This window comes from Camellia sinensis, chromosome 8 (genome assembly GCF_055761805.1).
Source record: "Camellia sinensis isolate YWXY chromosome 8, ASM5576180v1, whole genome shotgun sequence".
NCBI lineage: Eukaryota > Viridiplantae > Streptophyta > Magnoliopsida > Ericales > Theaceae > Camellia > Camellia sinensis.
Window position 1 is genome coordinate 162,486,543 of NC_138968.1, and position 19,309 is coordinate 162,505,851.

The following is a 19,309-nucleotide window of genomic DNA, read 5'->3' on the forward strand; positions in this document are numbered from 1 at the left end:
TCACACTCATTAATTTTAAATCCATTTGACATCATTGCCTTGTCAAATTTCTCATGCCATTGCTTTGGCGCTTGTTTTAAACTATATAATGATTTAACCAATTTACACACTTTCTTTTCTTTCCCTGGAACAGAAAACCCTTCTGGTTGTTCTATGTAAATTTCTTCATTTAACTCACCATTTAAGAAAGCGGTTTTAACATCCATTTGATGAATTTCTAGATTGTATATAGATGCAATGGCAATTAGCATTCTAATGGATATGATTCTAGTAACCGGTGAGTATGTGTCAAAGTAATCTAGACCTTCTTTCTGTCTAAAACCTTTGACTACAAGTCTTGCCTTGTATTTATCTATTGATCCATCCGCTTTCAATTTTCTTTTGAAAATCCACTTGTACCCAAGAGGTTTACAACCTGGTGGCAAGTTCACTAATTCCCAAGTGTGATTTTGCAAGATGGATTCAACTTCACTGTTGACAGCTTCTTTCCATAAAGGAGCTTCAGGACTGTACATAGCCTCTTTAAAAGTTAAAGGCTCATTTTCTAACAAATATGTTAGAAAATCTGGACCAAAAGATTTTGAGGTTCTTGCACGTTTACTACACCTAAGTTTCCCTTCCTCATTTTGATCTAACTCTTGTTCTTGATCATGTTCTTGATCCTGACTAGTAATAGCATCAAAAGATCTTTTATTAGCACTAGTCTCTTATCCAGTCTTATTTGGAAATACATGTTCAAAAAAAGATGCATTCCGAGATTCAATAATAGTATTTACATGCATTTCGGAATGTTCAGATTTATGAATCAAAAACCGATATGCACTACTATTCTTGGCATAACCAATGAAAATGCAATCAATGGTCTTATGACCTATCTTAGTCTTTTTAGGACTAGGAATAGCCACTTTAGCCAAACACCCCCACACTTTTAAGTATTTGTAGGATGGTACTCTTCCATGCCACAATTCATAAGGTGTTTGATTCACTTTCTTTCGGGGTACTTTATTAAGTATATAATTAGCAGAAAGTATTGCTTCCCCCCACAAGTTATGAGGTAATCCAGAACTAATTAACATGGCATTCATCATTTCTTTTAACGTCTTATTTTTCCTTTCAGCAATTCCATTTTGCTTAGGTGAGTAAGGAGCGGTGGTTTGATGAATTATTCCATATTCTTTACAAAACGCACTAAAAGGTGATTCATATTCACCACCTCTATCACTTCTAAGTTTCTTGACTTTCTTACGAAGTTGATTTTCAACTTCATTCTTATATTGAATGAAAGTTTCCAAAGCTTCATCCTTGGTTCAAATTAAATAGACATAACTATATCTAGTATAGTCATCTATAAAAGTGATAAAATACTTTTTTTCCACCTCTAGTTTGAATTGATTTAAAATCACAAATGTCACTATGAATTAATTCAAGTGGTTCCGTACTTCTTTCAATTGAATGAAAAAAAGTTTTAGATAATTTTGTCTCAACGCAAATTTCACATTTATGATTTGAATCAATGTTAAATTTAGGTAAACATTCCATATTAATTAATTTACGCAAAGATCCATAATTAACATGTCCTAGTCTACCATGTCATAAATTTGAAGACTCAAGCAAGTAAGAAGAAGATGTAGTATTATTAATAACTGAGGGTACAACGGTCATTACATTTAACTTGAAAAGGCCATCAGACATGTAACCTTTTCCTACATACATCCCATTCTTAGTAAGTACAAATTTATCACTCTCAAATACTAGCCTAAACCCATTCTTACTCAACAAAGATCCGGAAACAAGATTCTTGCGAATGTCCGGTACATGCAGCACATTGTTGAGAGTGAGTTCCTTTCCAGATGTCATCTTGAGTACAATCTTTCCTTATCCTTTAACTTTAAAAGTTGAGGAGTTGTCCATAAAGAGTTGTTCACCATTATCCACTGTAGAATAAGATATGAACATCTTTTTGTCGACACAGATATGGCGAGTAGCACCAGTGTCCACCCACCATTCTTTAGGATTTCCGACAAGATTTGTCTCGGAAACAACTGCAGAAAGATTGATGTCATCGTCACCATTGGAAATATTGTCCACTTCGGTCATATGGGCTTGAGCAGGCTTCTTGCTTGTTCTTCTTTTACTTTTGCCTTTGCTACGGCAATCTTTGGCCCGATGTCCCTCTCTGTCACAGATGTAACATTTGCCATTAAACTTGTACTTTTTATTTTCCTTCCCTTTAGAGCCTTGTGATGAACTTTCTCCAAAAGACTTTCGTTTCTTGGTTTTTGAAGCATGTTCCACCACATCTGCCTTAGACTCCATAGGAAGCTTACCAGCCCGCTTTTCAGAATTGCGGTTGTCCTCCTCAATCCTCAAACGCACAATTAACTCGTCCATAGAAATTTCTTTGCGCTTGTGTTTGAGATAGTTCTTGAATTCCTTCCAACATTTTGGTAATTTTTCAATTAAGGCTGCAACTTGAAAGGATTCACTGAGAGACATACCTTCTGCGTAAATGTCATGCAGGATGAGTTGGAAATCTTGAGTTTGGCTGATCACAGTTTTTGAATCAATCATTACAAAATCCAAGAATCTACCAACCATAAATTTCTTTGAGCCGGCATCTTCCGTTTTGTACTTTTTCTCAAACGATTCCCAAAGTTCCTCTGCAGTCTTGATTGGACTGTAGACGTTGTATAATGTGTTGTTAAGTCCGTTCAAGACGTAATTCCGGCAAAGGAAATCGGCATGTTTCCAGGCATCAACCGCAGCAACCACTTGCCGATCGGTTTCATCCTCTTTCAGGATAGGAGCATCTTCACGGAGGAAACGAGTCAGGTTCAGAGTTATAAGATAGAACAACATTTTCTGTTGCCATCTTTTAAAGTTAGTTCCTAAGAACTTCTTCGACTTTTCACCGTGATTTACCGGTACTGTTACAACAGGAGAGGGGGTTGGCGTCATTGCAGCCACCACAGTAGTACTTGTTTGGGCATTTGTTTTAGTAGCCATCCATTCTAATATATAAAACAAAATTATAATTAGAATTTACACTACACAGAAAATTAAACCAAATTCACAGAATTAAATTATGTAAAAATAAAAGAAACAAGAATGTAACTTTTATTTTTCAATTAATTTGAAAATAAAATAAAATTTTATTTAAACAAATTAATTCTACACAGAAAATTAAATTATGTAAAAATAAAAGAAATAAAAACTATAACTTTTATTTTTCAATTAATTTGGAAATAAAATAAAATTTTATTTAATCAAATTAATTCCACACAAGAAAATTAATTTCAGTAACACTTCAATAATTAAAATTCTGAAACAGAATTTTAATTAATGAAAATTCAGAAAATAATTTATAAAACCCAAAATTAATTTCTGAAAAAATTCCACAAAAATATATTCTGAATTGTTAATGACACCAGTATCGTACTATTAGTTGTTGTCAAAGAAAAGAGACAGTATATTACTACTATCTGTCAAATAGCATATAATCACTATTTGTTTTTCCAACCAGAATATTATTTTGTAAATTTACAGAAAATAATTTTCTTCCGAAATTATTTATGAAGAAAGAAAAAGGAAAACAAACGAAAAATTCTGTAAACAGAATAATTCGAATCTGTCTTAAGATTGTTGGAACAATCTTCTGTGTAAATAAAATAAACAGAAATTAATTCAAACAAAATAAAATAAAACTTACAGAAAATATTTTGTTGAACCAAACAAAAATTAAAAGACCAAGTCGAGTGTGTGACACTCTGTCCTTAAGACAGATTCGCCCTGCTATGGTGCTTACGGTTGAGTGGCGTCTATCTCCCAGGATACAATGATCTTTAATCAATTTGTAGTAGCACTCCAAAACAAATTCGTTCGACGAACCAAACCTGTGATCTAACTCTCTGAATATTTATTATAAAACTAGAATGAAGAATAATGCAAAAGTAAAAAATAAAATAAAATAAAATAAAATAAAATCTGGACAACAATGAGATCAAATTTAGACAGATTTTCGAATGTCAAAAATTAGATTCAAACCTGCTAGAATAGATGGTATATATAGGCTGCAAAAGTTCCGAACAGGTATCAACTTAAAGAAGTGAAAAGGTGCATTATTTCAATTCAAATAAAGTTGACTGTTTGATCTCAAATTCAAATATTTGAAGAAGTGTTCCGTTAGAGAATGTCTCAAATCTGTAGGTAATTTATTATTTAAACTATTTCAAATATATATTAAACTATTGAAATAGTTAAATAAATAAATAAATGAAGAGGTACAATCTTTAGGAAACCACTTAGGAATCAAAAATTTGAATTTAGAATTAAATTAAATTCTCACAATTACAAATTTTAGGAAACCACTTAGGAACTAAAAATTTGAATTTAGGATTAAATTAAATTCCTACAATAATTTTTATTGAAAAAATTCAAAAGAATTTTTTATCTAAAACAAATTAATGTTAGACCCAAAAACGACGTCAACTTCCTATTTACTCATAAATGGTTTTTGACGTTCCGTCTTCACCATGTGACTTGCCACGCAGCAAGAAACACGTCACCTCTTCGGACTCACCCCAAACAACGTTTGGGGCCCACTCAAATTTGGCCTCCAAGTTGGCCCAAAATAAGCCATATAAAATACCATTTTTCCAACAATAAGCTATTTCCATCTTTAGTTATTATTGTCTATGAGTTCTACTTATAGCTATTTTGGCTAGGAATGCAAATGAACAGACCCGTTCGTGGGCAGGTTCAAGCTCGGCTTGGTAAGAGATCATTTGAACTCGATTCATTAACTTTTTTTTTACGTTCAAGTTCGAGCTCGAGTTCGTTAAATTTTTAATAAACAAGCTCAAATATTCTAAAACTTGGCTCATTAACTGACTCGTTTAATATTTATTATTTATCTATTAAATAATATAAAAATATGTATAAAAAATAAGAAAAATATGCTATTTATATATTTAAAAAATATAAATGTAAATACTAGTTAACTATAAATAGTACATTTATATAATAGTGGTAGTAGATATTATTATTTTAGTAAAATATAACTTTTTTTTAGTACGTTTATATATATTGTATATATAAGTGTATAATCAAAGTTTAATTGTAACGTTAGTCTCACATGAAAGTATGAATTTATAAATTTTTTGACTCATTAAGGCTCGTGAACAGGTTCAAGCTCGAGTCAAACTTAAGCCAACTTGGCTCGATCTTAGTTCGTTAAATTTTTATTCAGTTCGAGTTCAAGCTCGAGCTCGTTAAAATATTAATAAATAAGTCCAAACATACTAAAACTCGGCTCGACTTGACTCGTTTGCAGTTCTATCTTTGGCGACCACCATTTATTAGTAGTAACCATCTTCGTGCATTACCTGTTATCATAAAACACTTTTAATAATTAATCACTATCTTTAATTATCGATAATTACATTTGTTCACCACTTTTCTTTTCTTTTTTTTTGACTTATAATCACCTATAATAATTAATAATAACTTTCAAACATTATTTCAGTGTGGCTAATGGTTACATTTCGCCACTGTCTCCGACCTTCAATAATAATACGTTGGTTGTGCTAGTGCTAAATGGAAACGATTGATAGGCGATAACATTTTCTCTCAATTATTATTGTTATTATTATTATTTTTAATTTTTATATTATTGAAAAATATTAAAAACAATAAATCAATTTGCCTGACAGTTGAATAAGGCGGTGGGTGCAAGCGTAACGGGATTAAGCTTTTAGGCCAGGTCTGTGTAATTTGTTTTAAATTAAGAGTATAAAATGTAATTTAATCAATTAATCAAGGTAGACTGGTGTAATTTATCACAGTTTTCGTTCATCGCATGCATCCTCAAGGTTTGCTGTATATCTACGCTCCGCTTCCGCAGAATCCAAAATCATTTTGCTTTCCTTTATTTTGTTTTTGTTTTTATGAAGCACTGAGACGAGCCGTTTTTTCTGTCTAGGGTTTCACAATCACTCCCCTATTCAGCCTCCAATTCGAACCCAAAATGGGTCGCTCTCGTGCAATCCCCCACTCCGCCGAAGAAGATCATAACCAAAGGTCCGGTCAATTACATCCCATCTCATTCTTTCTCTCACTATACATAAACTTGTATATCTATATATACACACGTATATATATGTATCATCAAACTTATAATTAAGTTCTAATTGGAGCTACATTAGGCTTTTGGGTTGTTAATATAATATTGCTAATTGTTGTTTAGATATAGATGCTTTCTCTTTTCACTTTATTCTTTCGGTGGTGATTGCCAATCATCCTTTGGTATCCAATGTCATTTCCTCTCTCTATAAAGAGAGAGTTCACTCTTGTAAAGATACAACATATAATAGACAGAAACCATTTTGCTCTCTAGCTTCTCTCATTCATTGCTCTCTAGCTTCTCTCTCAAACTAAACTTACATGGTATCAGAGCACATCAACCTGTGCGAAATTTTCTCCTGAGTCCAACGGCACCAAGCCCGTTCTCAGAAAAGCCAACACGCGCCCACACGCGCCACCCTTAGCCTCTGCGCGTCAACACGACCGCCACCACTCTCACACGCGCCCACACGCGCCAACTCCTGTCGCTCACTTCCGCCACGCGCCCACACGCGCCCACACGTCCGCGGCTCCCATACGCCGCGCCTGCTACCATACGCGTATCGTGCGCCGCTTTGCTAGTGTGCACCCGCGTGCGCCAAACCAGCTACCGTGAGCCGCGCCTGCGCCTGTCTGCTAACGTGCGCCGTTGCCTTCCTGCTAACGTGCTCCTCCCTGCACTCTGCTAACGTGCGCCGCTGACATCATTGCTGACATCATCTCTGTCCAGCATACCTTTCCTTGCTATTTTCGACCTTCCGGACTCACTGGTACACTCTGTTTTACCTAATTTTGCTCCTACGGATCTATTTCTATTACTTTAACCCTACTCAACTAGTATTATGGATCGTCATGATGCCTCCCATCCCATTTCCGTCATTTTAAATGGTTCAAACTATGTTCTGTGGGCCCAAGCTATGTCCTCTTTCCTCAAAGGCAAGAAGCTCTGGCGAATTGTCACCGGGGATGTGGCTAAACCAGTAAAAGACAGTGCCACTACTGAAACTCCTGTTCATACTGCTACATATGAAGACCGACTTGAGGAATGGGACAGTAAGAATTACCAAATCATTACCTGGTTTCGTAATACCTCTATTACCTCTATCAGTCTTCAATTTGGCCGCTTTCAGCTTGACTCTGTAACTACTCCTGCGAAAGACATCTGGGAGTTTTTGAAAGAACGATACCAGACTACTGGTCTTGCCCATCAATATCAACTTCAGAACCAACTTCACCGCATGCGCCAAGAAGCCACTCAGTCCATTAATGACTTCCTTTCTCAAATGTACTCTGTTTGGGATCAGCTTGCTCTTTCCGAACCAGCATGGCATGACCCCGAAGATGCCGTTTTATTTACTATCTATCGCAACCAGCAAAGGTTGGTGCAATTTCTCATGGCTCTTACCTCATCCTTTGAGCCCGTACGTGCCTCTCTGCTTCATCGCCATCCATTGCCCACTCTTGAACAAGCAATTTCTGAGTTGCTATCCGAGGAGACTCGTCTCGGTACTCTTCAAACTCATCATGTGGACTCTGTTCTTGCCACTCCTCCGTCCCGGCCATCATTTCCCCAGCGGACTACTGCTTGCCTTTACTGTCAGAATCGGGGCCTTCCTTCAACCCATCTCCTGGTCCATTGCCCCGTCAGATCCTGCCGCTACTGCAACAAACTTGGTCCTGGTCATCTGCAACAGGATTGTTTTCGCAATCCCTCTCGCTCATCCTCCAATAGCCACTCCTCTCGCGGTGGCTCTTCCCGGGGAAACTTTCACCGTTCCGGCAATCAGTCTCAGTCTCATCACACTGCTGCTGCTGCTTCCGGGAATCAGTCTCATCCCACTGACACTGCCACCTCTGCCGGGTTCTCTGAGTCCCCTACTCCATCTACCCCTCGCTTTTCTCCAACAGATGTAGAGGCCATGCTCAAACAGCTTCTCTCCCCATCTGGTACACCTCCTCCTACTGCTTTGTCTGTCATTCCAGGTAACTCTTCTTGGTATTTTGACTCTGCCTGTTGTAATCATATGACCTCTAGTTCTACTATTTTTTCTTCCTTATCTTCTTCTCCTCATATTCCCTCAATACATACTGCTGATGGTTCTCTCATGTCTGTTAGTCATGTTGGTACTGTTTCCACCTCTTCTTTATCCATACCTCACGTTTATCATATCCCTGCTCTTACCTTAAACCTTATTTCCATTGGTCAATTATGTGAACTTGGTCTAACTGTCACATTTTCTGCTACTAATTGTTTGGTACAGGACCCTCAGACAGGGCAGACTATTGGGATCGGCCGTAAGCATGGACGTCTCTATGAACTCATTCACCTTCATGTTCCTGCCTCTCCTCAAATTGCTGCACCTACATCTCCTTCCTCATTATCTCCCTTTCATCTTTGGCATTGTCGCTTAGGGCATATTTCTGTTAATCGCTTAAGGTCTTTGGTTTCTAGTGGACAGTTGGGTCATGTAATTCCCGATAATTTCGATTGTATACCCTGTCAACTTGCCAAACAACCTGCTTTATCATTTAATAAAAGTACTTCTGTTTCTCTTGCACCTTTTGATCTTATACATTCGGACATTTGGGGACCCTCACCTACTACTACTATGGGGGGATCCCGCTATTTTGTTGTTTTTATTGATGATTTTTCCCGGTTTACTTGGCTTTTTCTCATGAAACATAGGTCTGAATTGAAACACATTTATTATCGTTTTGCACAAATGGTCCACACCCAATTCTCCAAAACCATCAAAATTTTTCGCTCTGACAATGCTATGGAATATCGGGATTCAGATTTTCTTTCCTTTCTTCAGCATCATGGTACATTGCCTCATCGTTCCTGTGCTGGCACATCCCAGCAAAATGGCCGCGCTGAACGGAAACCCTGGCATATTCTTGACACTACTCGCGCTCTCCTTCTCTCTTCTTCCTGCCCTGAAAACTTTTGGGGAGAAGCTGCCCTCACTGCTGTTTACACTATCAACTGTGCTCCTACACCTGTCATCCATAATCAAACTCCCTTTGAACGTCTGCATGGCACTCCCCCTCCGTACGCCAATCTCCGGGTTTTTTGGCTCTGCCTGCTTTGTTCTACTTCAATCCCATGAACACACCAAGCTTGAACCTCGCTCTCGTCTTTGTTGTTTTCTTGGGTATGGCATTGAACATAAAGGCTTCCGCTGTTGGGCTCCTCTCTCTAAACGTCTTCGTATCTCCCGCCATGTCGTTTTCTGGGAACACCAAATGTTTTCCTCACTATCCTCTTTTCACTTACCCGGACTTTCCACTATTGCACTATTTACTAATCCTTCCATCGATCTTTTCTCTGCTGATTTTGATACAGGTTCCTCCTCCATCGAGACGCCCTTGCTCACCCCTGATCCTGTCCAGCCTGCTCTACCTGAAGGTCTACCTCTTGCCACCACACCTCCTTCTCCACCGGCTCTTCCTCTCACCGATCCTCCTCCGGGTCGACCACGCCGGGTAACTCAACCTCCTATCCATCTTCGTGATTATATTGTTGGATCTGCTGCCTTCTCTACTTATGAACCTACCTCCTATCGTGAGGCTTGTACTAATCCTCTTTGGCAGCAAGCTATGACTGATGAACTTCATGCCTTGGATAAAGCTCATACTTGGGATCTTGTTGATCTTCCTCCTGGCAAGACTGCAATTGGCTGCAAATGGGTTTACAAAATCAAAACACATTCTGATGGCTCTATTGAACGCTACAAAGCTCGTCTTGTTGCCAAGGGCTTCAACCAAGAATATGGCATTGATTATGAGGAGACATTCTCTCCTGTTGCTCGGCTTACATCTGTTCGCAGTTTACTTGCTGTTGCTACTGCTCGCCACTGGGGGCTCTTTCAGATGGATGTCAAAAATGCTTTCCTCAATGGTCATCTCCTTGAGGAGGTCTACATGCAACCTCCACCTGGGTCCACCTTTCCACCTCATCAGGTTTGCAAACTACAGCGTGCTCTCTATGGTCTCAAGCAAGCACCTCGTGCTTGGTTTGCTACGTTCAGTTCTACCATTCTTGCCTTCGGATTCACCTCTAGTCCCTATGACTCTGCTCTCTTTATACGGACTACTTCTAATGGTACTACTCTTCTTCTTCTGTATGTGGATGATATGATTATCACTGGTAATGATACAGCTGGTATTCTCCACCTCAAACAATTTCTCCACCAACAATTTGAGATGAAGGACCTTGGTACTCTTAACTACTTCTTAGGCCTTGAAGTATCGCATGATTCTACTGGTTCCTATCTGTCCCAGGCCAAATATGCATCCGATCTTCTGGCTCGTGCTGGTCTTACTGATTGCAAAACTGCCTCTACTCCGATTGATCCTCAGATTCGTCTCACTCCTCTTGATGGCACTCTTCTCTCTGATGCTACTCTTTATCGCCAGCTCGTCGGCAGTCTTGTCTATCTCACAGTCACTCGTCCTGATATTGCCTATGCTGTTCACATTGTCAGTCAGTACATGTCGGCTCCTCGCACTCCCCACTATACTGCTCTACTCCGCATCCTTCGCTACATCAAAGGCACTCTGTTCCATGGTCTTCACTTCTCGGCTTCTTCCTCTCTTGACCTACGTGCCTTTTCCGATGCTGATTGGGCTGGGGATCCTACGGATCGACGCTCCACCACGGGATTCTGCTTCTTCTTAGGGGATTCTCTTCTTGCTTGGCGTAGCAAAAAACAATCTCTCACTGCCCGCTCTAGCACCGAAGCTGAATACCGAGCTCTTGCTGATACTACTCAGGAACTTCTCTGGCTTCGCTGGCTCCTTGCTGATATGGGAGTTTCTTCATCTACTCCTACCCCTCTCTACTGTGACAATCGGAGTGCCATTCAGATTGCTCACAATGATGTTTTTCATGATCGCACCAAACATATTGAGATTGATTGTCATTTCATTCGCCAGCATGTTACTTGTGGAACTGTTCATCTTCTTCCTATTGCTTCAGTCGATCAACCCGCTGATATCTTCACTAAGGCTCATCCTCCTGGCCGCTTTAATGATCTTGTTTCCAAACTCAACTTGGTAGATGCTTTCCCTCCTTGAGTTTGCGGGGGGCTGTTAATATAATATTGCTAATTGTTGTTTAGATATAGATGCTTTCTCTTTTCACTTTATTCTTTCGGTGGTGATTGCCAATCATCCTTTGGTATCCAATGTCATTTCCTCTCTCTATAAAGAGAGAGTTCACTCTTGTAAAGATACAACATATAATAGACAGAAACCATTTTGCTCTCTAGCTTCTCTCATTCATTGCTCTCTAGCTTCTCTCTCAAACTAAACTTACATGGGTGATTGGGAATTGGGAAAAATATTAACTTGGAGAGTTAATCTGCATGAGATGAGAGATACTACTGTTTATGGGGCTCATTGGAAAATTTGGAATGTGGGTTTTTGATATTGCTAATATTTGTGAATGAATTGCTTGTAGACTGCATTGTCTTGGTTGGGGTCCTTACAGATTCCCTTTTTTGTTACACATGGTGTGAGTGTGTTTATCTTCCATAGATAATAGTGGTCTCATATGTATTCATCATATTGTTATATGTGCTGTTATGAATATTCTGTTTCACTTGATAGCAAACATTATTCATGCCTACTACTAGTTTGGACATTCAAGGTGCAAGATATCAATTGCCAATAGTATTGCGATTCTTGTTCGTACTAGCATCACTATTAAATTACTAATACACATATATTATAGATTTTTACCATGCCATTTCATCATCATATTTAGCTCCATTTCTTTCTTTTCTGTTGTTAGATGCGATGTTCTAAATTGGTCTACGTTTTAAAATCAACCACATAAATATAAAAATCAATTTCAGTTTTTTGTGCATATATAACCTTAGGGTAATGATTTGCTTGACATGTGTTTTTTGTTGCTGCATATTCTAGTGTATGATAAAAAAAAAACAAAAAACAAAAAACTTTACAGTTTCTATTTTAATAAGGAAAAAAAAACCTATTAAGCATGTTTACAATTTTAGTTTCAGGTGTTCTGCGATCTTATTAGATGCTTTAATAACAATATAGTTCTCTGTTGCTCTCATGAGTTAATAGATAATGTATTATTGGGAGATTCTTTATTATGTGCTTATATTTATTGGTGGTGTTATGTATACATGCAATTTATGGTATACTTAATGCACTGGCATTTTAGACTTTGGCCCTATTTGGTATAGCCATGTAAAAGTGATTATATATTAGAACTTAACAAATTTTAGTTGTTACCCTATTTGGTGTAGTTGTGATGTGAATTATGAATTTAATCAACAAAGTAGTGTTTGGTGAAATAAGCTGTAAAGGAGTTTTTTGTTGTATATGTGTAATTGTATTTTTTTATCCTTCAAACAAGAGTTGTGGGAAAAAAATTTCAGTTTCAATTTCGTAGAAGTGCTTTCATAAATGAAAATTTCATCATCACTATAGTTACTAAAACAACAAATCAGCGGTTTGAGAGACACAATTTTGTTGGACTTACACATACCTGAAACACAAAAACGCCCTCTAGTGGGGACATGTGAGAACATCACATAGAAAAATCTTCCCAAATTTTATATAAAACCCTAATTCCAAAATTAACACGGTCAGATCCGCTGGACTTATATATATATATATATATATCTATATATAAATGGAAACATTATAGAGATCGTGTGTATGTGTATATATATCTATATAACCAGTGAAAGAGAGATGGTGGTTCATTCGTCGAAATTCTTCATTATATACATTGAATGAAAAATTGAAGCATGATTATTTCCTGATAATTTTCTATAGACAACATATAGAAAAAAAAAATACCGATGGCAGTAAAGTTTCCGGTTGTCTTAGTCAAAGGTGGAGGATTTGCTGGTTGCGGATGTCGAAGATGGTAGTGAAGTTGCTAGTCGTTGTCATCTAAGATGTCATCAATGGAGTTTTCCTTTTCTGCCGTGGGGGAGGAACGGTGAAGAATGAGAGATTTGGAGTTTATATACATGGAAAACATTGTAATTTCTTCAAATACTAAGGGGTATTTAAGTAATTTGCGTTTAAAAACAACTCATCGTGAAAGCTAAAAAGTGGAGAAGCAACCCCAACTAAGCTTTTCAAAGTCAAGTTTTTCCCCTACCCTTTTAAGCTAAAGCAGCTATACATAAGTTACACCGAACATACAATTTTAGCTTAAATTAAGCTATAAGCTCCTAAAAGTTGATTTTAGGCTACACCCAATTCCCACTTTGAATTGTACCTTCTCATGATGAGCTATTTACCCGTTGAATTGAAAAAAAAAAAAAAAAAAAAAAAGAAGAAAAAAAAACTCTTTTCTATGAAAGGAAGACATTTTCTAATTTTGAGTTGTGTAATACAATTTTGTTTTTGAATAATTTCAGTTAAAAAAATTGGAATGTGTGGTAAAGTAAATTCTTTATTGAAATAAAATATGTGTTCTTATCTTTTGCAAAAATCAAGTTGTTTGTGAAATTTTAAAAGAGGAAATATTTATTCAAACTTACTCAAACATTTTGTTGGAAAAAATATATTATTTATTTTGTAGCTATTTAAAAAAAGGGTAAATTACGTTGACACCCCTTGAGGTTTGGTCCAATTACTATCGACACCCTGATGTTTTGGAAATTACATTCTCACCTCTGTGGTTAATAGTCTCATTTCACAAACCCTCCTGCTTATATAAAAGGTAACAACTCCTGGTAGAAAAACAAAGGAATTACATTAAAAAAAAAAAAGTAAAGGAAAGGGGAAAAAAAAGAGAAAGTAAAGCAAAGCAAAGCAAAAAAAGAGAGTGCATGAGTTCAATGCCTTTATTCCGTCTAAATAATTACAATGACAAGGAGGTTAGTGTAATTTCTCAAACGTCAAGGGGTAATATATATTAAATCCAAACCTCAGGGCGTGTAAGTGTAATTTAGCCTTAAAAAAATTACATGTGGGAAAGAAGATATGAAGGAAAATTAGTGGTTTCTAGTAGGTACATGACCATTGACCACATAGATGAAATTAGTGGTTCCTAGTAGGTGCAAGACTACTGGCCTCATGCAAGGAAGAAACACATAATCAAAATTAAATGACTTTGAGATATATCATGATTTGTGAGAATTATTCATACATACATATATATATATATTTTATTGTGGTCAACTTAGTTCGTAACTCGTTCGTATCCTCCCGGTGGACGTGAACATTGGAAGAGAAACTCTCTTGTGAGCACATTGGTTGTATCTTGGAGCTGTTGCACTTCGTTTATACCTTCACGTGGAGAGGAACAACTTTAGGACAATGACTACATGCCCCTCAGTCACGCAGAGGCCATATTTTTTGAATTTAAATTTATGTGTTGTTTATATTACTTTATTCTCATATTCACCACATTATTCGTTTATATTTGTGTATATAATTACCAATCCATTTGTGTAATTTTGTTGTAAAAGTTATAACATATTTCACTCTCACATTACTTGTATTTTTCACATATTTCATTTCATTTATGTATTAGACCTCTTTCTATAACTGAACCATGCAAAATCTAAGTTTACTAAAAATCATTGTATCTTCTCCACGTCTACTGCCTCCTACCTTATTTGCTAGTGTCCATAATTGCCAACTAGCACCAACCCCCATGTTCTTCCTCCCCCACTACATCAGCCATCAATAAAACTAAGATATCAAAGCCACTGTCCCCTTCTAGTGATTAGGGCCCACCCATCACCACCTCCCCTTCCCCCATCTTGCAACACTGGAAAAAGCAGAAAACAAAATTCCCCACCTGCATCCATCGCTTTCCACCACACACTATCACCCAGATTTTCCATAACATGCCTTTAAAATCAGAAAATAAAACTACCTTGCACTTCCATCGGTCACCACCACCCTTCGCCATGAGACTCCTGATACACAATCCTTTACAAATTGTAAAAAAAAAATTCACCTCCCACCTCCATTTGACCAAGCCCACTCTCCTGGCTAACAAATGAAGAAGATAATTGTGGGTTTAGAGAGATGAATTACAAGGGTCCAAACCAGCACGACATTCGAGCCATTGCATCCATGTGCCCCACTTATTGCAAAAGTGGCATCTATTGCCATGACTGCTCCATCACCTTGGTGGTCATGGCTGATGTGGGTAAGCGCATGTATTGGGTTACTTCATCTGGGGTTGAGTTTGTAGAGAGAGAATGGTATTCAAAATGCAAAATTGTATATACATGTGCACATAAGGAAGATATATATTGTGTATATGTATGCTTTCATATATATATATTGAGAGAGGGAGAGAGAGTGAGATCAGGTGGATTTGGCAGTGTAAAAGAGAGAGAAAGAGGTGCTCTAGTTGAATTTCTGGAGAGCAAAAATGATTGCTGTGTGTGCTTATACACCCATGTATAGGTATTTTTATGTGTGTACCTAGAGAGAGAGGAAGAGAGTGCATGTGTTAATGAAGGGGCAGTAAAATGATAATGGTATTTGGGTATCTGGTACTGGATAGTGGAAAGGTCAGAATGGGGCCTAGCAGACCAGAGTTGGGGAAGAAGGCATAGATGCCTTTTTGTGAAAAGGCGGGGATGGGTGTGGTGTTGTAAGGTTCACAATTCTTTTGTATAATTGATAATGTGGCTATAAATAATTGAGTAATCTGTACACTTTAATATTTTTCACATTTACCTTGTTAGAAAAACGGCTAAGACATTTTAATATTGAAATGAAATCAAAAAGGGTAGGAATAATATTTCAAAATATTTAACTGATGACCTTAGCAATTTTCATTCGAGATTGTACGAAAAGGGAGATTTTGTTATAGGCAAGTGAACCAGAGGGGAGGTCTTGGTCATTATTAGAAATCTCTGGGCAGATTAGTGTAATTTTCTAAAATAAGTAGTACTTGTTATGTATTTGCATTGCAGTCACTTGTTTAGCAAAAGTTTAGGTGCCTAATACAAGTTATCATTTTTTTGCCTTCTACATCAAGTTTTACCTTTGCATTTGCATTCCATTTTCTTGTTCAGCTCATTTATTTAGTAATTATTATTTTCCCTAGAAACTTTTTTGTTGTTTTGAAGTGTCAATGGTTACTTCATATCCTTCACAATGTAGTTTTTCAAAGCATGCTGTCATAAAAAATTACCATTCACACCGCTTACTTGTGGTTGTGGTTATGCTTTTATTTTTATATTTTTATTTTTTTGTTCCCTTTTTCTGGTTGTCCAATATGAATTTACATTTTCCTTTTCCTTGTAACCTTTAGTCGATCCAAGAGAAAAAGGAATGCTTCAAATGTGGAGAATTTAGAACCAGCTACTGCAGGTATCATGCTCTAAATTATTATCACGTAATTAAATTCAGTGACTATTTGAAGTTGTGCTATTTGCAAAAGTACAAAGCGTTGTACAATTTACTTTTAATTTTTTTTAAAAAAAAAAAAAACTACTTAGAATCAAATGTGAATTATTATTTTGTTTCTCAAGTGTTGCTCGAAATGTTATGTCATATTCCAACTTCCTATTCTTATTTAAACCTTTTTATAAGTCAATGTGGTCCAACTATCAGTAAAGATAGAATAAAATTTCCCTTTTTCATCATGTACTTCCCACTTGATTAGTTTTATGGTTTAAACTGGAAAAAGAAAAAAGAAAAAAAGAAGAGAAGCAGAGATAAAAAGGGAACTCATAGCAGTTTTGGATGAAGTTCAACTTTGATTTTAGAAGTAACATATTCAAATTTTTAGGATATGGGTATTTGTCCCCGTTGTCTGAGAACTAATGCTCATTTTCTCGTGTTTGAAGAAAAACCACCTGCTTCCTTAATTCATTTATTGATGAATAGGTTTTGGGTATCTGAAAAACCCTCCATCTTAGCATCTCTAACCTTCTGCAATCCTCCTTTTTTCACCTCTTCAAATCAATCTTTGGTAATTTTAACTTACCAGCCAAAATGAAGTTAAGAGTGCATTCCACCTCAACTATTCCACTAGTTGGAAAGCCTGTCCTTGAAACCATCCACCAATCATTTTTTTAAAATTTGAAGGTGGCAATGTCCTCTTAATACCTCTGTTGTCCAATAAAAGAGGGACATGGTCAGAAATTAGCCTTGGAAGAGAGGTATGCACCACTTCCAAGAAGTGCTCCTTCTACTCAACCGAAACCAGAAACTGATCAATCTGGGACATAGAAGGGTTATCCTGATTAGTATCCTTATTGCTTATGGCTTTTTCCCCTGTAAGCTTTCAATACTATGTTGCAACTGTAGTATTAATTAATAATTTGTTTTCTTTTTGTCTGTTTTCGTTTCTACGAAAAACTTTTTTTTTTTTTTTTTGTGTGTAGATCAAGAAATTGCTGAAGGGAAGAAAGCTTTGTACCACTGTAATTATTGCAACAAAGATATCTCAGGAATGATACGCATTAAGTGTGTAATGTGTCCTGATTTTGACCTTTGCGTGGAGTGCTTTTCTGTTGGAGCTGAGCTAAATCCTCACAAAAGCAATCATCCATATAGGGTTATGGTTAGTGACCATAATACTTTATTTTATGCACTAGTTATTTGGTGTCTGTCATAGTCTTTAGTTTTTGGTATTAATAACCTAGTCTTTTTAATTGTAGATGAACTTATCTGGTTTTTGCCCCTCCGACTGTTTTTTTAAGACGAGTAATTATGTTCTAGTAGTGCTGGAAACGTATCTAATCTCATTTTTGTGGGCTATACTTAAGTAACATATGTTAGATGCACTTGAACTATGATCAATATGGATGTGTGAAGTAGGGGAGTTAGTGTGTGCGTTTACCTGTTTTTCTCAATTTCGAGGTCGTATGTCATCATTCATGATTGGAATTTACATGTGTTTCTAAGAGCCTATTGTAATTGTTTTAAATCTTGTTGGATGTTTCCCAGTCGTCACAATGAATGATTGTCTTTTATATTTGTTTTCCTTTATACGTCGCAATGAATGATTGTCTTTTATATTTTTTTTTCCTTTATACTTTTAGCTTATGCCCTTTTTAGTAATGTCTATAGCTAAAATAAAGGTCTTGAAATTGATGAGTGATAAAATTAATGCATGAACAATAAAGTAGAGGTACACCAATTGAAAATGACAAGATGGGGGACTTTCTAAGACAATGTCACATCCAATGAAGACTGATTTTTTTTCTTGTAAAGAATGATATGATTTTGGTTGGTGGCACTATAAGGACTAGTCATGATATAAAAAGAACATGAAGCATAGATACATGTAAAACATAATCCCAAGGGGTTGGCTTGGTGGCAAGGCCTTGGATCTTGCGGGTGTACTGCCTCCAAGGTTCAGGGATCGAAACCTCTTAGGTGCTAACAATTCCTTGGGGCCATCGGAGTAGGGAAAAATCCTTGAATTTAACCATGGTGCACTTGCAGGAAACTCCTTGCCGAGGGCCTGCGCACCCCTGGGGATTAGTCGGATTTTGATCCGGACATCCCAATGCCAATAAAAAAATAAAAAATAAAATAAAAATAGGTACATGCACAACATACGGATACAACAATATGAAAAAACATAAAGAAGTAGGATACGGTACGACAATGATATGTTTGCTAAACAATATTTTTATTATTTTTTAGTATTGCATCAAACGATTAAACATAAACTCAATGAATGGTGAGAAACCATTGTTATTTTCTAATGCAAAGCTTTTAAGAATTAGGTATTAGTTTAAGAGTCTATAGTCAATTTACTTTTTAATTTTCAGTAGGTTCTGAAATTTTTAATATTGAAATAACAAAATAATTCACAACTTGCCCCTGTGCTTTGCCCTTTTACACGTCAGTTTATATGCATAAATGTTTACTTGCTTGTATAATTTTAGTATCGCTGTGTTCTTATTAACCTTACTTTGTATGAAGTATGAATATGGAGATGGCACACATGTATGACACATTAAGGATTTGTCAATTCGACAAATTTGAAAAAGTTAATGTCACTATTTTTTTCTTCTCTAACAAGTAAGCAAAAAGTATTGGAAAATTATTTTTATATTTATCGTAACAATTATACTAATGCTATGCAATAAATGTTACAATCTCAATTTCAAAATAGTTTTGATGCGTTATCTAGAATAACCAATACTTCTCGAAATTAAAGAAATTAGTTTTCAAATTATGGATACATTTAGGACTTATCGGA

General features: G+C 36.5%; 1 protein-coding gene across 11 annotated transcripts in view; it reads left to right on the plus strand.

Moving 5' to 3' along the window:
* The first annotated feature begins 5,510 nt into the window (after positions 1-5,510).
* The window catches only part of ADA2A (ADA2 2A), a 40,066-nt gene continuing 26,267 nt past the window's right edge, over positions 5,511-19,309 (plus strand). For 4 of the 11 annotated variants that reach the window (XM_028260014.2, XM_082884735.1, XM_082884733.1 and 1 more), the window contains exons 1-4: positions 5,747-5,870; positions 5,981-6,078; positions 16,400-16,458; positions 17,478-17,656. In XM_028260014.2, the coding sequence (XP_028115815.2) occupies positions 6,026-6,078; positions 16,400-16,458; positions 17,478-17,656 (291 nt within the window). In that variant the 5' untranslated portion in view covers positions 5,747-5,870; positions 5,981-6,025. Of the gene's footprint in view, positions 6,079-16,399; positions 16,459-17,477; positions 17,657-19,309 lie in introns of all 11 variants that reach the window. The other 7 variants (XM_082884732.1, XM_028260017.2, XM_028260016.2 and 4 more) reach the window with 2 other exon arrangements.